The sequence below is a fragment of the Dromiciops gliroides genome, chromosome 1, assembly GCF_019393635.1.
Source record: "Dromiciops gliroides isolate mDroGli1 chromosome 1, mDroGli1.pri, whole genome shotgun sequence".
Classification (NCBI taxonomy): domain Eukaryota; kingdom Metazoa; phylum Chordata; class Mammalia; order Microbiotheria; family Microbiotheriidae; genus Dromiciops; species Dromiciops gliroides.
The window spans coordinates 452,503,107-452,520,766 of record NC_057861.1 but is presented as its reverse complement, the minus strand read 5'-3'; the positions used below and the strand labels follow the sequence as shown (position 1 = coordinate 452,520,766).

At 38.5% G+C, this 17,660-nt stretch overlaps 1 protein-coding gene across 1 annotated transcript in view; it reads right to left on the bottom strand.

The window, feature by feature from the left end:
* ADGRV1 (adhesion G protein-coupled receptor V1) overlaps positions 1-17,660 on the bottom strand; it is a 786,537-nt gene that overhangs the window by 714,628 nt on the left and 54,249 nt on the right. The window contains 2 exon segments of the mRNA XM_043996987.1: positions 892-1,115; positions 1,608-1,784. Coding sequence (XP_043852922.1) covers positions 892-1,115; positions 1,608-1,784 — 401 coding nt within the window.

The window sequence follows — 17,660 nt, the reverse complement described above, 5'->3', positions numbered from 1 at the left end:
AGAAAAATGCAATGAAAACCTAAAAGTTTTTTTTTTAACTATTACATTCATAAAAAATAAAGGCTAAATGAAAGTGTCTGTCTATTACATAAAACTAAGGATAATTGTTGCTACTTCCTCCCTAAGTAACAGCATTGCTTGAAGTCATTTCTGTTTTATTTTCTTGTCAAAACATTCATATTATAGTACTTAATTAAGCTTCTTTAATCACATTTACCTTGGTCTACACTAGCTGTATGTCTCTAACCTGAAGTAAACTGCCCCACAGGAATTACCCTACTTAGGAGGGGAAAAAAACAAGTTATCAGCATCAGTTTTAGTATCAAATACTAAAAGGTTTGAAGTCTTTTTTCCTTTCTTTTATATCTGAGGGAAAATAGACCTTATTTTAACTGTAATTGTAAAGTACTTCTCTCTTAGGGACTGTAATACTGTTTTAATATGAGTTATAAACAGGGGAACTTTATGCTAAATAAACCTCATATTGATCTGTAAGTATCATGCAATTTTATATCTGCACCCGGTTGGTTATTTTATTGTTATATCAACACACTTAGTATTATTCAAAAAATGAATTTAATGTCTCAAATAAATTCTTATAAGCAAAGCTTCTCCCAATATTTAGTATGAAATTCATCAATCTGTAACTTATATTAGATGATTCTGCAATGTCTCAGAGATTTTACTTTCACAGTTAAATCACAAATAAAAGGATCAAGGCCTCTTGATACCAGAATACAATGTACAAATTCATAATGCTTCCATCACCACACTGAATTATTACTTGAATTAATTTCTTACTGCCCAATACAAAGGACAAAATAAGGACAAAAAGTAGAAATACTAGACTAGATGCATACAAATATTACATAAGATATAAAGAATCTTTACCTGTCCAGAGATAGTGTTACTGTTTCATTCATTTCCGGTATATCATCTGCTTTGACAGTAATGTTAATCATTGTATCACTTTGCCCAGATAAAAATACAACAGAACCATTAAAAGGGCCTATGTCATCTAGTGTCACTGATTTTGAATTAAACCCAGAGGGCTTCAAACTCCAAAAGACAATGGCCTGGCCATCAGTTCCATCTCGATGTAAGGGAATAGAAACCTGGCAGATAAAATAGAACAAATGCCTCTGAAATGACTTAGATTAATTATACAGACATTGCCTAGTACATGAACATTGCTAAGTACTTTTTTTACATAGCAACACAGTGAAGTGATATTAAATAAAATTTTTCAAAAACAACTGTGCAACCAAAATTTTGTGGATCTTCCTTTTCTCTTCCCAAAATAAAGATAAATCTTAGAAATTATTGGCTTATTTATTTGATTTCATGTTAATGTCTCTAAATAGTTTGTCTTAATTATACTTGGGAAAGTATACCCAAGAATAAGGTTATAACCTCTGGCAAGTCCTTAAGTATAAAAATTAAGCAACTTATAAATTGTGGAAATTCTATTACAAAACTTACCAGTATAAAATTAGTAAATGCATGTACTAACCTCAGGAAAACTAGAATTCCCTCTTCTAAAAGCCACAAGTGAAAAAACAATTCAAACTACAAAAATCATCACTGGTGAGAAACAGTCTACTTACCACTTCAGCATGGGAATCTTCTGGCTCATGAAGAATAATTGGAAGATTGCTGATAAAGCCAATTTCTCCATTTGCAATATCTGGAGTTACTCTTAGAGAAATGTTTCGGATGTCACCAAATCTAGGACTCAGAGGCGGGATTGGAGGAATTATATTCACTAGCTCCACAGTTTCCAACTATAATATGTAAATAAAATAGCAATAAAAGTAATTATAACCAAGATGTATTTCAGCTGGACAAGTAACAAGTTGCTAGAGAGTGAATGTTCTTGTTCTTTGTCGTTCCTTCTCGAAGAGGACCATGAAAGAGTGAATATATAATATGGTAGAAAGAACACTGGATTTGGAGTCAATAGGCCTGGCTCTTCCAGTCATGTGACTCTGGATAAATCCACTTACCCCTCTGGGTCTCATTTTCCTCATTTGTAAAGTAAAGACAACACTAAATGGTTTCTAAGGTTCCTTCAAGCTTTAACTCTGTGAACCAGTGAACCAGCCCTATCATTTAAAATACTAACAGTAGTGATACTATCAAAGATTCCCAAGCAAAGGAATAACATTTTGAAATAGGATATTTGAAGAAGATTGGGATCAATTGTATCAGAGAGATGCTTGAATCAGGGAATAAAAGGAAGAAGCTATTATAATAATCCCACTTCATGTTGGAAAAAGTCTAGACTAGAAAGGGCAACTCTGATACTGTGGAGATAAACAGTCAGACAATAATGAATTAAATTAAGAATATATGAATGAGGGCAACTAGGTGGCAGAGTGGATAGAGCACCGGCCCTGGATTCAGGAGGACCTGAGTTCAAATCCGGCCTCAGACACTTAACACTTACTAGCTATGTGACCTCAGGAAAGTCGCTTAACCTCAATTGCCTCACCAAAAAAAAAAAAAAAATAGAATATATGAATGAGGGGGGCAGAGACAAGATGATTGAGGAAAAGCAATGACTTCCCAGAGCTCTCCCCCAAAACCCATCCAAATTCCTTCAAATAATGCCATAAGACAATTCCAAGAGCAGTAGAATGCACAAAAGGATGGGGTGAGATCATTTTCCAGACAAAGACAGCTTAGAAGATTGGTTGGAAAAATCTGCTGTGAGGGGTGAGAGTAGAACACAACCCCACAGCACCATGCAGATCCAGCCCCAAACAGGCCACTCCAGAGGAGCCTCTCTGCTGCAGCTGCTTCTGGAACTCAACCCATGGACAATGAGGGGGTTGAGTGGTTGGCCAGGGGGAGATTATAGGGGTCTCTGCTGGTGCTAAGGCAGGACTCTGTTGTTTTGCCCAAGTTGGGATCCAGGTCAGAGTCTTGAGTGGCAACCAAGGCTGAGGAGAGGCTCAGGCATGCCAGAGCTTGCAGACACAGTGGAACAGGACTCTCTTCCAGATCAGAGGGCAAGCAGACCTGTGGTTGCTTGCAGACCAGAGCACAGGCCAGGATAGTGCTGAACAGGCCTCTCCTTAAATTGTACCACCTGGGACCCCCTGAAGCTTGGGACAGTGTGCTCAGGAAGCAGTGCCCCACTTTAAGAAGGAGTTAAAAGTCAAGAAATAGGCTGGCAAATGAGCAGACAGAAAAAAGATGCTGACCCTAGAAAGTTTCTTTGGTGACAAGGAAGATCAAAATATACCCTCAAAGGAAGATACCAAAGTCAAAGCTCCTACATCCAAAGCTTCCAAGAAAAATATGAATTGGTCTCAGGGCATGGAATTGCTCAAAAAGGACTTTGAAGATAAGGTAAGAGAGATAGAGGAAAAAATGGAAAGAGAAATTAGAATGATGCAAGAAAGTCAAGAAAAAAAGTCAACAGCTTGAAAAGCCAAATGGAAAAGGAGCTACAAAATCTCTCTGAAGAAAATAATTTCTTAAGAATTAGGATTGAGCAAATGGAAGCTAATGACTTTATGAGAAATCTAGACACAATAAAGCAAAACCAAAAGAATGAAAAAATAGAGGGCAATGAGAAATATCTCCTTGGAAAAACAGCTGACCTGGAAAATAGACACAGGAGAGATCATTTGAAAATTATTGGACTACCTGAAAGCCATGATCAGAAACAAGGTTTAGACATCATCTTCCAAGAAATTGTCAGGGAAAATTGTCCTGAATTCTAGAAACAGAAGGTAAAATAGAAATTGAAAGAATCCACCAATCACATGCTGAAAAAGATCCCAAAATGAAAACTTCCAGCAATATTTAGGCAAATTGCAGAACTCCCAGATCAAGGGGAAAATATTGCAAGCAGCCAGAAAGAAACAATTCAAGTATGGTGGAGACACAGTAAGGATAACACAAGATCTAGAGGCTTCTACATTAAAGGATCTGAGGGCTTGGAATATGATATTCCAGAGGGCAAAGAAATTGGGATTATAACCAAGAGTCACCTACCCAGCAAAACTGATAAAAATCTTTCAGGGGAAAAAATGGGAATTCAATGAAAGAGAGGACTTTCAGACATTCTTGAGGAAAAGACCTGAGCTGAAAAGAAAATTTTACTTTCAAATACAAGACTATAGAGAAGCATAAAAGGTAGATAGGAAAAAGAAACCATAAGGGATATTAAAAGCTTAAACTGTTTACATTCCTACATGGGAAAATGATACTTGTAAATCATAAGAACTTTCTCATTATTAGGGCAGGTGGATGGAGTATATTTAGACAGAGGATACAGGTATGAGTTAAATATAAAGGGATGATATCTTAAAAAAATAAAATTAAGGGGTGAGAGAGGAATGCACTGAGAGAAAGGGAAAGGAAGAGGTAGAATGAGGTAAAGTATCTTACATAAAAGAAGCAAGAAAAAGCTTATACAGTAGAGGGGGAAGATGGAGGTACTAGGGAGTGAGTGAACCTTACTCTCATCAGAATTGGCTCAAAGAAGGAATAATGTACATATTCAATTGGGTATAGTAATCTATCTTACCCTGCAGGAAAGTAGGAGGGGCAAGGGATAAGGGCAGGGAAGGTGATAGTAGGGAGGGGAGATGGGGGAGGGAGCAGTCAGAAGCAAAACACCTTTGAGTAAGAAAAGGGAGATAGAATAGAGTAAATGATATGGGGAGGGAGTAGAAGGAGGGAAATAAAGTTACCAATAATAACTGTGAAATTATGAGCAGGATGCTCTCAGAAAAATCGGAAAGACTTACATGAGCCAATGCAAAGTGAAATGTACTGTATACAAAGTAACATCAATACTGTGAGATGATCTGCTGTGAATGACTTGGCTATTCTCAGCAATGCAATTATTCAAGACAACTCTGAAGGACTTATAAAAAATGTGATCCAACTCCAGAGAAAGAACTGATGGTGTCTGAATACAGATTGAAGCATATTTTTTTAGTTTCCTTTTCTTAAGTTTTTTGTCTGTTTTCTTTTCAAACCTGACTAATTTGGAAATGTTTTGCATGACTACACTCTCTAAATTTTATGAAAATGAATGTTGAAAACTACCCCTACATGTAACTGGGAAAAATAAAATAAATGTTTGTTGCTTAAGAAAAAATGGATGTTAAAATTGTTTTTCATTTAATTGGAGGAAAATAAAATTCTAAATAATTTTTTTTAAATGATGAGAAAGCAGTTTTCAGAAAAACCTGGAAAGATTTACATGAACTGAGGCTGAGTGAAGAGAGCAGATTTAGAAGAACACTGTACACAGTAACAACAACATTGTGTGATGATCAACTGTGATAGACTTAGCTCTTCTCAGCAATACAATGATCCAAGATAATTCCAAAAGACTCATGATGGAAATGCTCTCCATATCCAGAGAAAGAACTATGGAGTCTGAATTTAGATCAAAGATACCATTTTCATTTTTGTCATTGTTTTTCTTTCTCGTGGTTTTTCCCTTTTGTTCTGATTTTTATTTTATAACATGACTAATGTGGAAATATATTTAACATGACCATACATGTATAATCTATATCAGATTGCTTGCTGTCTGGGAGAGGTAGGAAGGGAGGTGAGGAAGGGAGAAAAATTTGGAACACAAAAGCTTATTAAAAACTATATTTACAGGGCAGCTAGGTGGCATAGTGGATAGAACACCGGCCCTGGAGTCAGGAGTACCTGAGTTCAAATCCAGCCTTGGACACTTAACACTTACTAGCTGTGTGACCCTGGGCAAGTCACTTAACCCCAATTGCCTCACTAAAAACAAACAAACAACAAACAAACAAAAAACTATATTTACATGTAATTGGAGGGGAGGCTAGGTGGTGCCATGGATAAAGCACCGGCCCTGGATTCAGGAGTACCTGAGTTCAAATCCGGCCTCAGATACTTACTAGCTGTGTGACCCTGGGCAAGTCACTTAACTCCATTGCCCCACAAAAAATAAAATAAAATAAAAGAAATGCAAAAAAAAAAAAAGAAATACATGTAATTGGAAAAATACTATTTACATAAAAAAAGAATTGACACTCAAAACTCTAAATCCTAACTATAAAAGATGCTGACAGCCCAAGAACTTTTACCAAATAACAGTATCAAATATTCCTAAAATTCATCAACAAATCAATGAGTATATAGCTCATGGTAATTTCCTTACCTAGAACATCCTCCCTTCTTCCTCTCTGTCTGCAAATCCTTCAATGCCCATCTCAAATCCCATATGTTCCATGAAGCCTTCCTACTCCTGCTTACAGTGGTCTTTCCCCCATGTGAATTCCTACAGTATAGCAATTAATTATATGATGATTGTAGTTTGTTGATGCTTAATATCTTCAAGCCTCATCTCCCCAATTAGACTGTAAGCTCCTTGAGAATGACCATGCCTTTTACATTTTGTGTCCTTCCCTTCCTGTTCCTCCCTTGTTATGATAGCACAGCACTAAACACAGAAAAGTTATTTATAAATTAGTGTTGCTTGAGTGATAGCCTCTGCTTTAAATTCAATTAATTTGACAAATATCTATTAAGCATCCACAATGTTCAAGGGGCTGTGCCAGGCACTAGACTGCAAAAATGGAGAATACCACAGTCCTTGCCCACAAGGATCTTATATCTTCCTAAAAGGGTTGAGACATAAAAGCAAGTATCCAAAGGATAAGATAGGACATGAGTAAATATATAGAAGTCAAACAAAACACTATTAAGAAATGGCTAATCTGGGGCGGCTAGGTGGCACAGTGGATAAAGCACCGGCCCTGGAGTCAGGAGTACCTGAGTTCAAATCCGGCCTCAGACACTTAACACTGTGACCCTGTGTGACCCTGGGCAAGTCACTTAACCCCAATTGCCTCACAAAAAAAAAAAAAAGAAAGAAATGGCTAATCCAGTATGGTAGAAATAACGAGTGTATAAAAGGAATTAGTATGAAATAAGACTGGAAGACAGGTCAGAACCAGTTTGTGAAGGAACATGAATGTTGGTGTAGCAGTCCCTTGGAGATATGTTAAGGGAGAGTTCTTCCTCCCATTTCCCACTTCAGAGAAGGCTCAAGACTACTCTTTGACTGCTTCCTGTCTGCCAGACTGTCATCTGGGTTTTACCCTTTGGTGTTGAATTGGTTGTTTTGTGTTAGAGCAACTTGTTCCTCATTTACTGCCTAAACTTTGGAGATTTTTAAAGAGCCATCTGAGACCACAGGTCTTACCACTAAATTTTTTTCTATATTTTTATCTCCTGTGAATTTCTGGATGTCTCAGTTGTTATTCTTCCTTCTTTGTGTCTACTCTGTCATAGCCAACTTGGGGGTAGACATGAATAGTGTTTTCCTTCATTCACTTTTATTTAGTTTTAAACCCTTTTGATTGGGTTTGTAAGACTTAGCAAATGCATTCTTACTAGCCTTTGTTAGGTATATTCCATTTCTAACTATGACTCTGTTATCATTTTTTTGTAAGCTATATGACATAAAAATCCAAATCCCATTCTCAGATACTACCTTGTTAGTCAGCTGTTCACTTCCCAAATTAATTTTCCTCTTTTGTATCCCTCACCTTCAGTGGACAACAGTTAGGAAAATACAACTTTTGGGGCAGCTAGGTGGTACAGTGGATCAAGCACTGGCCCTGGATTCAGGAGGACCCAAATTCAAATCCAGCCTCAAACACTTGACACTTACTAGCTGTGTGAGCCTGGGTAAGTCACTTAACTCTCACTGCCCTGCCCCCCCCCCAAAATGGAAAATACAACTTTTGCCCCTATATTCTTCAATTCCCTACACAAAACTTTAAAATCATTGCTGATACTTTTTAGTTTCCTTCTGGTACTGTCTCGTGCTCAGAGTCACTCACAATCTTGGTAATTCTTGTGAATTTCCATAAGTGAGTAGTTGTTATCTATTTTGATAACTCTTGGGAGGTTTTTTGTGATGTCTAGAATACATGTCAAAAGAAGAACAGGCCTCTTTCTTTGCTATCAGGTTGACAAAATGCTGCCTCAATACCTCTGAGCAGGGACTGTTAATATTCTTGTCCTTCCTCTGCCCTTCACTTGATAAGTCCTCATCTGATCTCTTCAGAGGCTCTACTAATCATTGCAAGGAGAGCAAGAAAGCTCTTCCTCCTCAAAACATCCAGTTCTCTCATCCTCTGTAGCCTTAATTCTGTTTTTGAGTACTGATTGTACCAATCCTTTTCCTTCTTTTTTTTTTCCTCTGTACAACACTTTTCATGGCCCAAAGGTCAGGCCTGTCCTCCTTTAACTCAGATCCCCCTTTTTTGCATTTAAGACTCTCCTCTGTTTCATTTAAGAACTCCTCATCCTCCCTATCAATCTAGAGTGTAGAAAGGCATTATTTGAGTCCCTTGACCTTGCTTCAGAAGGGCAATCACCCTACATTCACAATATAGATAACAGTCTTTAATCTGTGGCAGAAAGACAAAAATCTCCTCCTCAGTGCCAGTAAAGGCACAATTTCGCCAATTGTCCATAATGGCTAAGATTTGGAGTACCGTTTCTTGAAGTCACTTGCAAGTGGTTTCAATTTCCTAATTTCCTAGTTGAAACTTTTTTCATCCAATTATCACTGCTGTGGTAAAAAAAAAAGTTTTTAACAGTCGGTTAGCGATAGAAAGACGCCAGTTTTTGAAGGACCACCCTTTCGGGGAGGAGACCGTGAGGAATGGCTGTGCATTCTACCTCCACCTGCTAGGCACTCCACTTCCGGAGTGTGAGCTTAAAAGGCAAGGAGAGAACGGAAGTGAGGTCTTTGGTCAGCTCTCCTTGTCGGATGACTGGCGCTGCACACAGAGACACTGACGGAGGTTGGACTAAGCTTAGACTTAAGACTATTTGTTTTGCATTTCTACTTTCCTGTCTCTCTAATCAACATCACCTTGTAATTTCCAAACAATAAAAGCTCTAACTAGAGACCAGAGGCTTCTTCCATTTACTAGTCTGGGAGATAAATAAGGGAAAGGTTAAAAAGGGGAGGTTAATGCTCTAGTATCCAATTTTAAATCTCACACTGCTTAATAACTTGACAACTCCACTCAAATTCCTTTCCTCTGTCTCAACAACTCTACAGCCATAGCCATAACTACCTCCCCTACAGACTTCCACCAATTTCCTGTTGCACTAATTTGCCTGCCTACTAATCCATCCTAGCAATTTTTAAAAATTTTCCTTTCCAGGGGCAGCTAGGTGGCGCACTGGATAAAGCACTGGCCCTGGATTCAGGAGGACCTGAGTTCAAATCCAGACTCAGACACTTGACATTTACTAGCTGTGTGACCCTGGGCAAGAATTGCCTTACCAAAAAAAAAAATTCCTTTTCTTTCCACTTTCCTTTTCTTACTTTGTTTTTTATTACCAACTACCTTCTCCTTATCTGTCTTAAGTCTAATCTTCCTAAATCTTCCTTATTTTCCTTATTTCTCCTTAATCCTTTTCTATCCTTAATTGTCCTTGATCTAGCTTCCCTAACAACCTGAAAGAAGACTCCAGATCAACATCTAAGTAAGGAGACTGTTCTTCACATTTTTCTCAATTACTCTCAAATTTTGCCAAATGTCTCCTCCCCAAATTTGACCTTTTCCCACTTAGTCTCTAAACTTCCTTAAAGGCAGGACATACTGATTTGGGAGTCAACTATATGGAATAGATGTTTGAAGTCATGGAAAGAGTTCATATTGCCAAGGGAAGGAGTCTAGTTACAGAAGAAAGGAGCATTAAGGTCAGAGAAGAGGAAGATTCTCAGGGTTAGGTATTTAAAAGAAAAGAAATGATCAGAGAACTAAGAGGAGCCAATTTCATGAAATAAAAGGGAAGACAATATCATGAAGGATAGGCTTATCAACAGTATTCGATGATGTAGAAATGTCAAAGAAGATGAGGATTCATGAGAGGCCATTAAAAGGACTGGGAAGGGGTTAGCTAGGTGGCACAGTGGATAAAGCACCAGCTCTGGATTCAGGAGGACCTGAGACCAAATCTGGCCTCAGACACTTGACAATTACTAGTGGTGTGACAAGTCACTTAGCACCCATAGCCCCCCCCCACAAAAAAAGAGGACTGGGGAATTAAGAAGTCAGTGGTAACTCTAGAAGAGAGTAAATTTAGTGGAGTGATGGGAACGGAAACAGGGATACAAAGAGCTGAAGAGTGGTTGAACAGCAGGCAGTAGAACCAGCAAGCATTTTCCAAGAGTAAGAAAAAGGTAAAACAAAAGCTGGAGGAAGAGGGCCAAGAGTTTTCCAATAATGCTATATGGCTACAAGTCATGGCAAAAGCAAAGCTAGAACACAGATCTTCTGACCTATTGGCCACAGCCCTTTCCATTGCAACACTTTTATGTTCTTCAGTGACTTTTTTTTTAAGTGAGGCAATTGGGGTTAAGTGACTTGCCCAGGGTCACACAGCTAGTAAGTGTTAAGTGTCTGAGGCCGGATCGGATTTGAACCCAGGTACTCCTGACTCCAGGGCCAGTGCTTTATCCACTGTACCACCTAGCTGCCCCTTCAGTGACTTTCAAAGATATCCCAGGCTTTAGAACACTGTGTTCTTTGTATACAAGTCAAGAGCACTGGCTAGTCACTCCTAGGATGGCTTACACTTTGAGTTGCTTTCCTAGAAACAATGATATCCCTTGCCTTCTCCCTCCTTCCTTTGTATACAACAACATACATTTCTAGGGGGCTTTCTAAGGGTTAATGCTTATTAAAGATTGTCTAAATCTTATACTTTGCTATGAAGATCTTAGAAATTACAAATAGGGGGCAGCTAGGTGGCACAGTGGATAAAGCACCAGCCCTAAATTCAGAAGGACCTGAGTTCAAATCAGGCCTCATTCACTTGACACTTACTAGCTGTATGACCCTGGGCAAGTCACTTAACCCTCGTTGCCCACAAAAAAAAAGAAAAAAAAGGGGGGGCAGCTAGGTGGCACAGTAGATAAAGTACTGGCCCTGGATTCAGGAGGACCCGAGTTCAAATCCGGCCTCAGACATTTGACACTTACTAGCTGTGTGACCCTGGGCAAGTCACTTAACCCTCATTGCCCTGCAAAAAATTACAGAATTAAAAAAAAGAAAAAGAAAAAAAAGGAAAAGAAATTACAAATAAAATCTAAAGAGGAAGACATTTTAAAAAAGAAAAACAGACATGTATTTGGGGAATAAGCCCTTTCAGTAAAAGATGAGAAGGTATTAAGGGAAACTAGTGTTGCCACTCAAGACCATCCAAAGTACAGTGAAACATGCCATGATACCTTATACTGGACAATTCAGACATTCAAAAAAGAAAAGAAAAGAAAAGTGCTTTCAGTTAAAAAGTTAAAAGGATACCTAGCTACAACTGTCCCTTCTTTTGGAGAAAAGGAATGAGACAATAGGAATTTTACTTTTTTTTTTTACCTCCTCTGTCTTTTAGTAGAGAGAGCTGAATATTAGAATAGATTATAATTAGAAATAAAATTAGAATATTAGAATAAAAAGTAGTGAATTTTAAATTTCTCAAATTTAAAGAACATATAAAATTAGATGTTTGGTGGCAGGAGGATAGAAACACATTGTAGTTATTTATGATTTTTGAAATATGAAACTCAAGCTTGAAAATTTTTACCTTAACGAGGGCAAAGGAAAAAGGAAGACTTCGGTTCTATTTTATAAGGACAGTAATCTTGGGATTTTAAGGACATCATTAATTCTAAGGATTATTCTTGAATAACATAAGGAAAGAAGGTTTAGGAGGATACAGGGCACACTGATAGAAAGGAAAATGCTAATTTCCCATGGCTGTTTTCCTTGTCTATAAGCCCTTTTTTCCTACATTCCTTAAGCATTCGCTAAATCACACTGATCCATTCATTAAGAACTATTCTTGCTTTTAGATCATTTGCAACTGGGACAGCACATTAGTAATCCCATGCATGCCAAAAGTCGTATCTCAGGCTAACGTCTTTAACTGAGAAGGTTGCTGAAGAATGAGTAGCTCATGTCTCTGATTCTCCATTCTTTAGTTTCATTCAAGTTTCCATGCTGAATCTGCCTTCTCCTATTCTTAGATTGCTCATCCATTATGTACTGTACAAGCTATACAACCTTCTAATTCTAACCATGTCCCCTGAGCCTAAAGTCTATTTTGAACTTTAAGGAATTGTGTCAGTGACAAACAGTACTGGTTTCCAAATGAGAACTTTAATTAATTATCTGCAGTGTAAAGCCTCCCCCTGCCTTTTTTTTTTCTTTAACTGAACATGCAGATCTCTAAGATTCACAGTGAAAAAATTGGCTTGAGTGTGGCATCAGTGTCTTTAAAAACAATGTCACTGATCAATGTGACCAAATCCTCTGCCTCTACAGTTTCATCTTGGTTTTTGTTTTACAAAGTATGTACTTCATTCTAGGAGAGACAGGGTGTTTTGGGAAGCCTTGTGGGAAAAAAATATACCAATATTTGTAATATTTGGTTCAATGAATTATAATGCTAGTTGAAATAATATTAGTTCAAGGAAAAAACAAACAAACAAGACAGAACTGAGGTGCTCAAGGGATAATCAAGCACTGAATTTGTGGTCAGAACTGAGTTTGAATCCTAGCTCTGACACATATTACGTGTACCTTCTTGGGCAAATCACTTAAACTCTCTGGATCTGTTTCCTCTTCTGTCAAAATGAGTGAGATGAACTAAATATCCTCTATGTCTAAGTTCCTATGATCTTACGAAATAGGAAGATGTTCTGTATCTCTAAAAGCTACATTTCCTCTCGTAATATTTCCCAAAACCACATGACTACATTACAAATACCCCAAAAGCGAAAAATAAATAAAAAATAAAATAGGATTACAATGTTATTTAGGAGCAAAAAGGGAACCAGTACATTAATAGCTTTGCTTTCTGTCATTAGGTTCTCACCAGTTTTCTACCTGAGTTTGTAACTAGATGGTGAGGGGTTTCATGAGGCAAACCAGGTAACAGACAGTAGCTAGAAAAAAAAAATAGTAGTGCCATTAGTCCTAGGGAGAACACAAAACCAAAACTAGCTTTTAAATTGCTGGTCTCTAGGGCCTTTTAGAAATCTTCTTCATGGCTTTGTCTGAGAAAAATTAGCCTAGTGCAAATTAAAGGGTATTTAGTGCACTCCACCCATTTATAATCTCCAACAATACAAGAGGCAGTGTAGTTTAGTGGGCAAAGAACTAGCCCTGGAGTCAGGAAGACTTAGGGCCTCTGACTCATATATAAATATGTGACCATGGATAGTCACTATACCTCTCAGTTCCCCCAAGTTCCTCATTTACACTGGTATAGGGAGTTTCCTTGATAAAATCTCAGGTCCTGACTACCTACCTACCTACTTATATGCATATATACATACATATATACAACACATAGTCCTGGCTAAGAATTACACATTTTGTTTTTGTCTTGTTTGGTTTTAATGTAAATAGTATTTTATTTTTTCCAATTACATGTAAAGAGTTTTCAAAATTAATTTTTCTCCTTTCCTATTTCTCTCTACTTCTCAAGACAACAAGCAATCTGATATAAGTTATACATGTGCAATCATCTCAAACTTATTTACACATTAGTCATGTTGTGAAAGAAGAAAAAGAACAAACGGAAAAAACTCACAAAAATAAAATAGCATGCTTTGATCTGTATTCAGACTCTATAGTTCTTTTCTGGATATAGAGAGCATTTTCCATCAGGAGTCTTTTGGAACTGTCTTGAATCATTATATTTCTGAGAAGAGCTAAGTCTATCACAGTTGATCATCACACAATGTTGTTACTGTGTATAATGTTCTCTTGGTTCTGCTCACTTCACTTAGAATCAGTTCACGTAAGTTCATATAACTAATTTTGTACATTTCCAAGCATGGTGTCTATGTAAGTCTAAGAAACCCTTTAGATGGGACAATTAGATATTGAACCTTCTTACAAATGTATTGACATTTTACTTATTTATATAAGTCATTAAATGAGGCCAAGGACATACTGAGGGGTACTCATAATTAGCTTCTTCACTCTATTTAAAAGCCAAAGGTCCATCCTAATCCTGGTTTTACTGTCTTGGAACAGTCTGAAGGAATCAGTGCATATCCTTCTATCACCAATAGTAGGAAAACAACCCAATACAAATGCTCTTATCATGAGACATCTTTCTGCATTTTGTAGGCACTTAATAACTTGTGTCCCAGGACTTCTGGGTCACGTGAGCAGCAAGATGGAGGATTAGATATTTTCTTTGATCCCTTCAATCTCTTAAACCTTCCCAAAACAGAAATTATGCACCAAAGATATAGCAACTTCAGCTATCTACATGAGTCTAGGACAGTCAGAATCCAAAAGAAAGTGTTAAAAAAACAAAAAACCATGAGCTGACCTTCACCAATCCTAAGGTCACTCAGTACCCCTCCCTAACATCCCACATTACAGGAAGCAAGACTGTACTATTAGACCCAAGACCCAAGGACCTACAACATAACCCAACCCCATACCACAGCCTCTCTCTTTCCATGGAGATCCAGAAACAGACAACAGTAGTATACTCTGAGACAGACCAGGCTAACACAGCCCTTCAGGAGGAAAAGTGGGCTCGGGCAGGTCTACAAAAGCCAGCAATGCTCTGGCAGACAACCCCTCGGCACCAAAAGAAAACCCATTGCACCACCATTGCAAAGATCTGAACTGCCTGTCCCCAGGTGGATACTGCTAACATGGCAGCTCTCTAAAATGCCAGAGAACAGAAGAAAAGAGGGAATGGGGAAGGATACCAGGTCAGGAGACAATGGTGAGGGGGAGAAATCTCATTGGGTCCAGTTCTGTCCAAAAATCACTTGAGGCAGAGACCTAGGCTGGTAAATCATGAATTGCTCAGCATGGGATGAGGCTGAGATGCTTTGAGATCCAGCCCCCAAAGAAACCACAATCAGAAGGGAGAGAGTCAGAAAGTGTGCAAAAGGGGAAAATCAAGGGGAAAAAAAAGACTATGATTACCAAAGATCCCACAAAGAAGAAAACTCTATTAACTTGAGCATAAGCAGATGCTTATGCTCAACAGGGAAAGCTTTAACAAAAGGTGTTAACATGGCCTCCAGACTTAGTAAATGAGATCAGGCATCTATAAACAAATACTGCAAAACAAAGGATAATGATCCAACACTTGATAAGAAGAGAGGATCCTATAAGATGTGAGAAGAATATTGAACCAGAACACACTTGTTTCCGAGTGGTTCAAAAGAAATAAGAATTATGAGAGCAGAATTGATTGCATGCACAGCAAAAATAACAGAGAACAGAAAAACTAGAACCTTCAATGACAAACCTCACCAAAAAAGCAAAAAAGAGAACAATAAATAGGAAATACAAATGCAAATACAGAAGTGAATAATCCAGAAGAAAAGAAGCAAAAAACAATAGCATTAAAAGAAGATATTTTCATTATACATATATATGTGTGTGTATGCAAAACACGCTTATCTTTAAGACATGATACATAGACACAACCTAAGGATCTTAAATCATAATGCAGGAAATAATAGAAGAGAACTACCCAGAACTTCTGATACCAATTAAATACCAGTTAAAATACCAGTTAAAAAATTCAGAGATCACCTCCAGAAAAAACCCAAGGCTGTGAGTGAGCTCCCGAACTCATGACACGATCACTCCAAAAAACATCTAAATAAGGTCATAGGAAAATGCCCGGAGCAGCAAAACTCAAAGAAGAATGTGCTGAAATCATCTTCTAACCAAGAAGGACTTAGAAGGTCAGAAGGAGGGAGCTGCTGTGCTGATACAGAAGTTGGGCCCAACCCCACAGTCACCTTGACACAGATCCAGTCTCAGGAAGTCCTCACCAGAGAAGGAGACCCCCAGAGCCTCTGAATCAGCTGAAGCACCAGTGGCGCCTAGAACTAAGCTCACAGTCTGGTGAGTGGGCTGAGCCCTGGGCAGGGGAGAGACTACAGGGGTCTATGCTGGTGCTAAGGCAGAACTTGGATTCTACACCCCTACTGAGAACCAGGAGGTAGGCTCGAGTAGAAGTGGCCCAGGTGGGGGAGGGGCACAGGCTTGTTGGAGCTAACAACCACAACACACAAAGCTGGTTGATTGGCAAGTTGGCCTGGGGTCATCTAGGACCAGGAAACAGGCCAGGTGAGGGAAGAACCTGATTCTCCTTAAATCATACCACCTGGGACTTCTTAAGCTTGGGATACTGCAGCCTGGAAACAGTGCCCCACTTTAAGGAGCTAAAAGTCTAGTAAAAGAAAGGCAAGATGAGCTGACAGAGAAAGGTGAGGACCATAGAAAGTTTCTTCAGTAACAAGGAAGACCGAGGTGCACCCTTAGAGGAAGATGTCAACATCAGGGCCCCTATATCTAAAGCTTCCAAGAAAAATACGAATTGGTCTCAGGCCATAGAGGTGCTCAAAAAGGACTTTGAAGATAAAATTAGAGAGGTAGAGGAGAAATGAGGGTGATGCAGGAAAGACATGAGAAAAAATTCAACAGCTTGAAAAGTCAAATGGAAAAGGAGGTACAAAAGCTTCTGATGAAAATAATTGCCTAAGAATTAGGATTGAACAAATGGAAGTCAGTGACTTTATGAGAAACCAAGGACACAATAAAGCAAATCCAAATGAATAAAAAAATAGAGGGCAATGTGAAATATCTTCTGGGAAAAACTGCTGACCTGGAAAATAGGTCCAGGAGAGATAATTTGAAAATTATTGGCCTACCTGAAAACCTTGATCAAGGAAAGAGCTTAGAGATCATCTTCCAAGATATTCTCAGGAAAAATTGCCCTGAAATTCTAGAAGAAGAAGCTAAAATAGAAATTGAAAGAATCCTCTGATCACCTCCAGAAAGAGATCCCAAAAAGAAAACTCCTAGGAATATTATAGCCAAATTCCAGAGCTCTCAGGTCAAGGAGAAAATACTGCAAGCTGCCAAAAAGAAAGAATTTAAGTACTGTGGAGCCCCAGTCAGGATAGCACAAGATCTAGCAGCTTCTACATTAAAGGACCGGAGGGCATGGAATATGATATTCCAAAAGGCAAAGGAAATGGGATTACAACCAAGAATCACCTACCCAGCAAAACTCAGCATTATCTTTCAGCGGAAAAGATGGAACTTTAATGAAAAAGAAGACTTTCTGATATTTTTGATGAAAAGACCTGAACTGAATGGCAAATTTGACTTTCAAATACAAGACCCTAGAGAACCATTAAAAAAAAAAATTGGAGCTGGGGGACATACCTGGGGTCATACAGTGGGTGACTGTCTTGTGTCTGAGGCCAGGTTTTGGCTGGGATCCCCCTGGGTCCAGGGGTGATGATTTGTCCACTGTGTCACTTAGCTAGATGATAACATCTTTAGGGTTAAACTGAGGGGTGAAAGGAATTCACTGGGGGAGGGGGAAGGGCAGAAGTGAAATCCTACATGAAAATAACAGGAAAAGGCTTATGGAGTGGGGGGAGAGATGGGAGAGGAACAGGGTAGTAAATTAATTTTACACTCATCAGAAAAGGCTCAAAGATCTTAAACTCATCATAGCTGCCTCAAGGAGGGACTAACATACACACCCAACTGGGTGGAGTAATCTATTTAATCTGGGCAGTAAATGAGCCTAACACTCCTCAA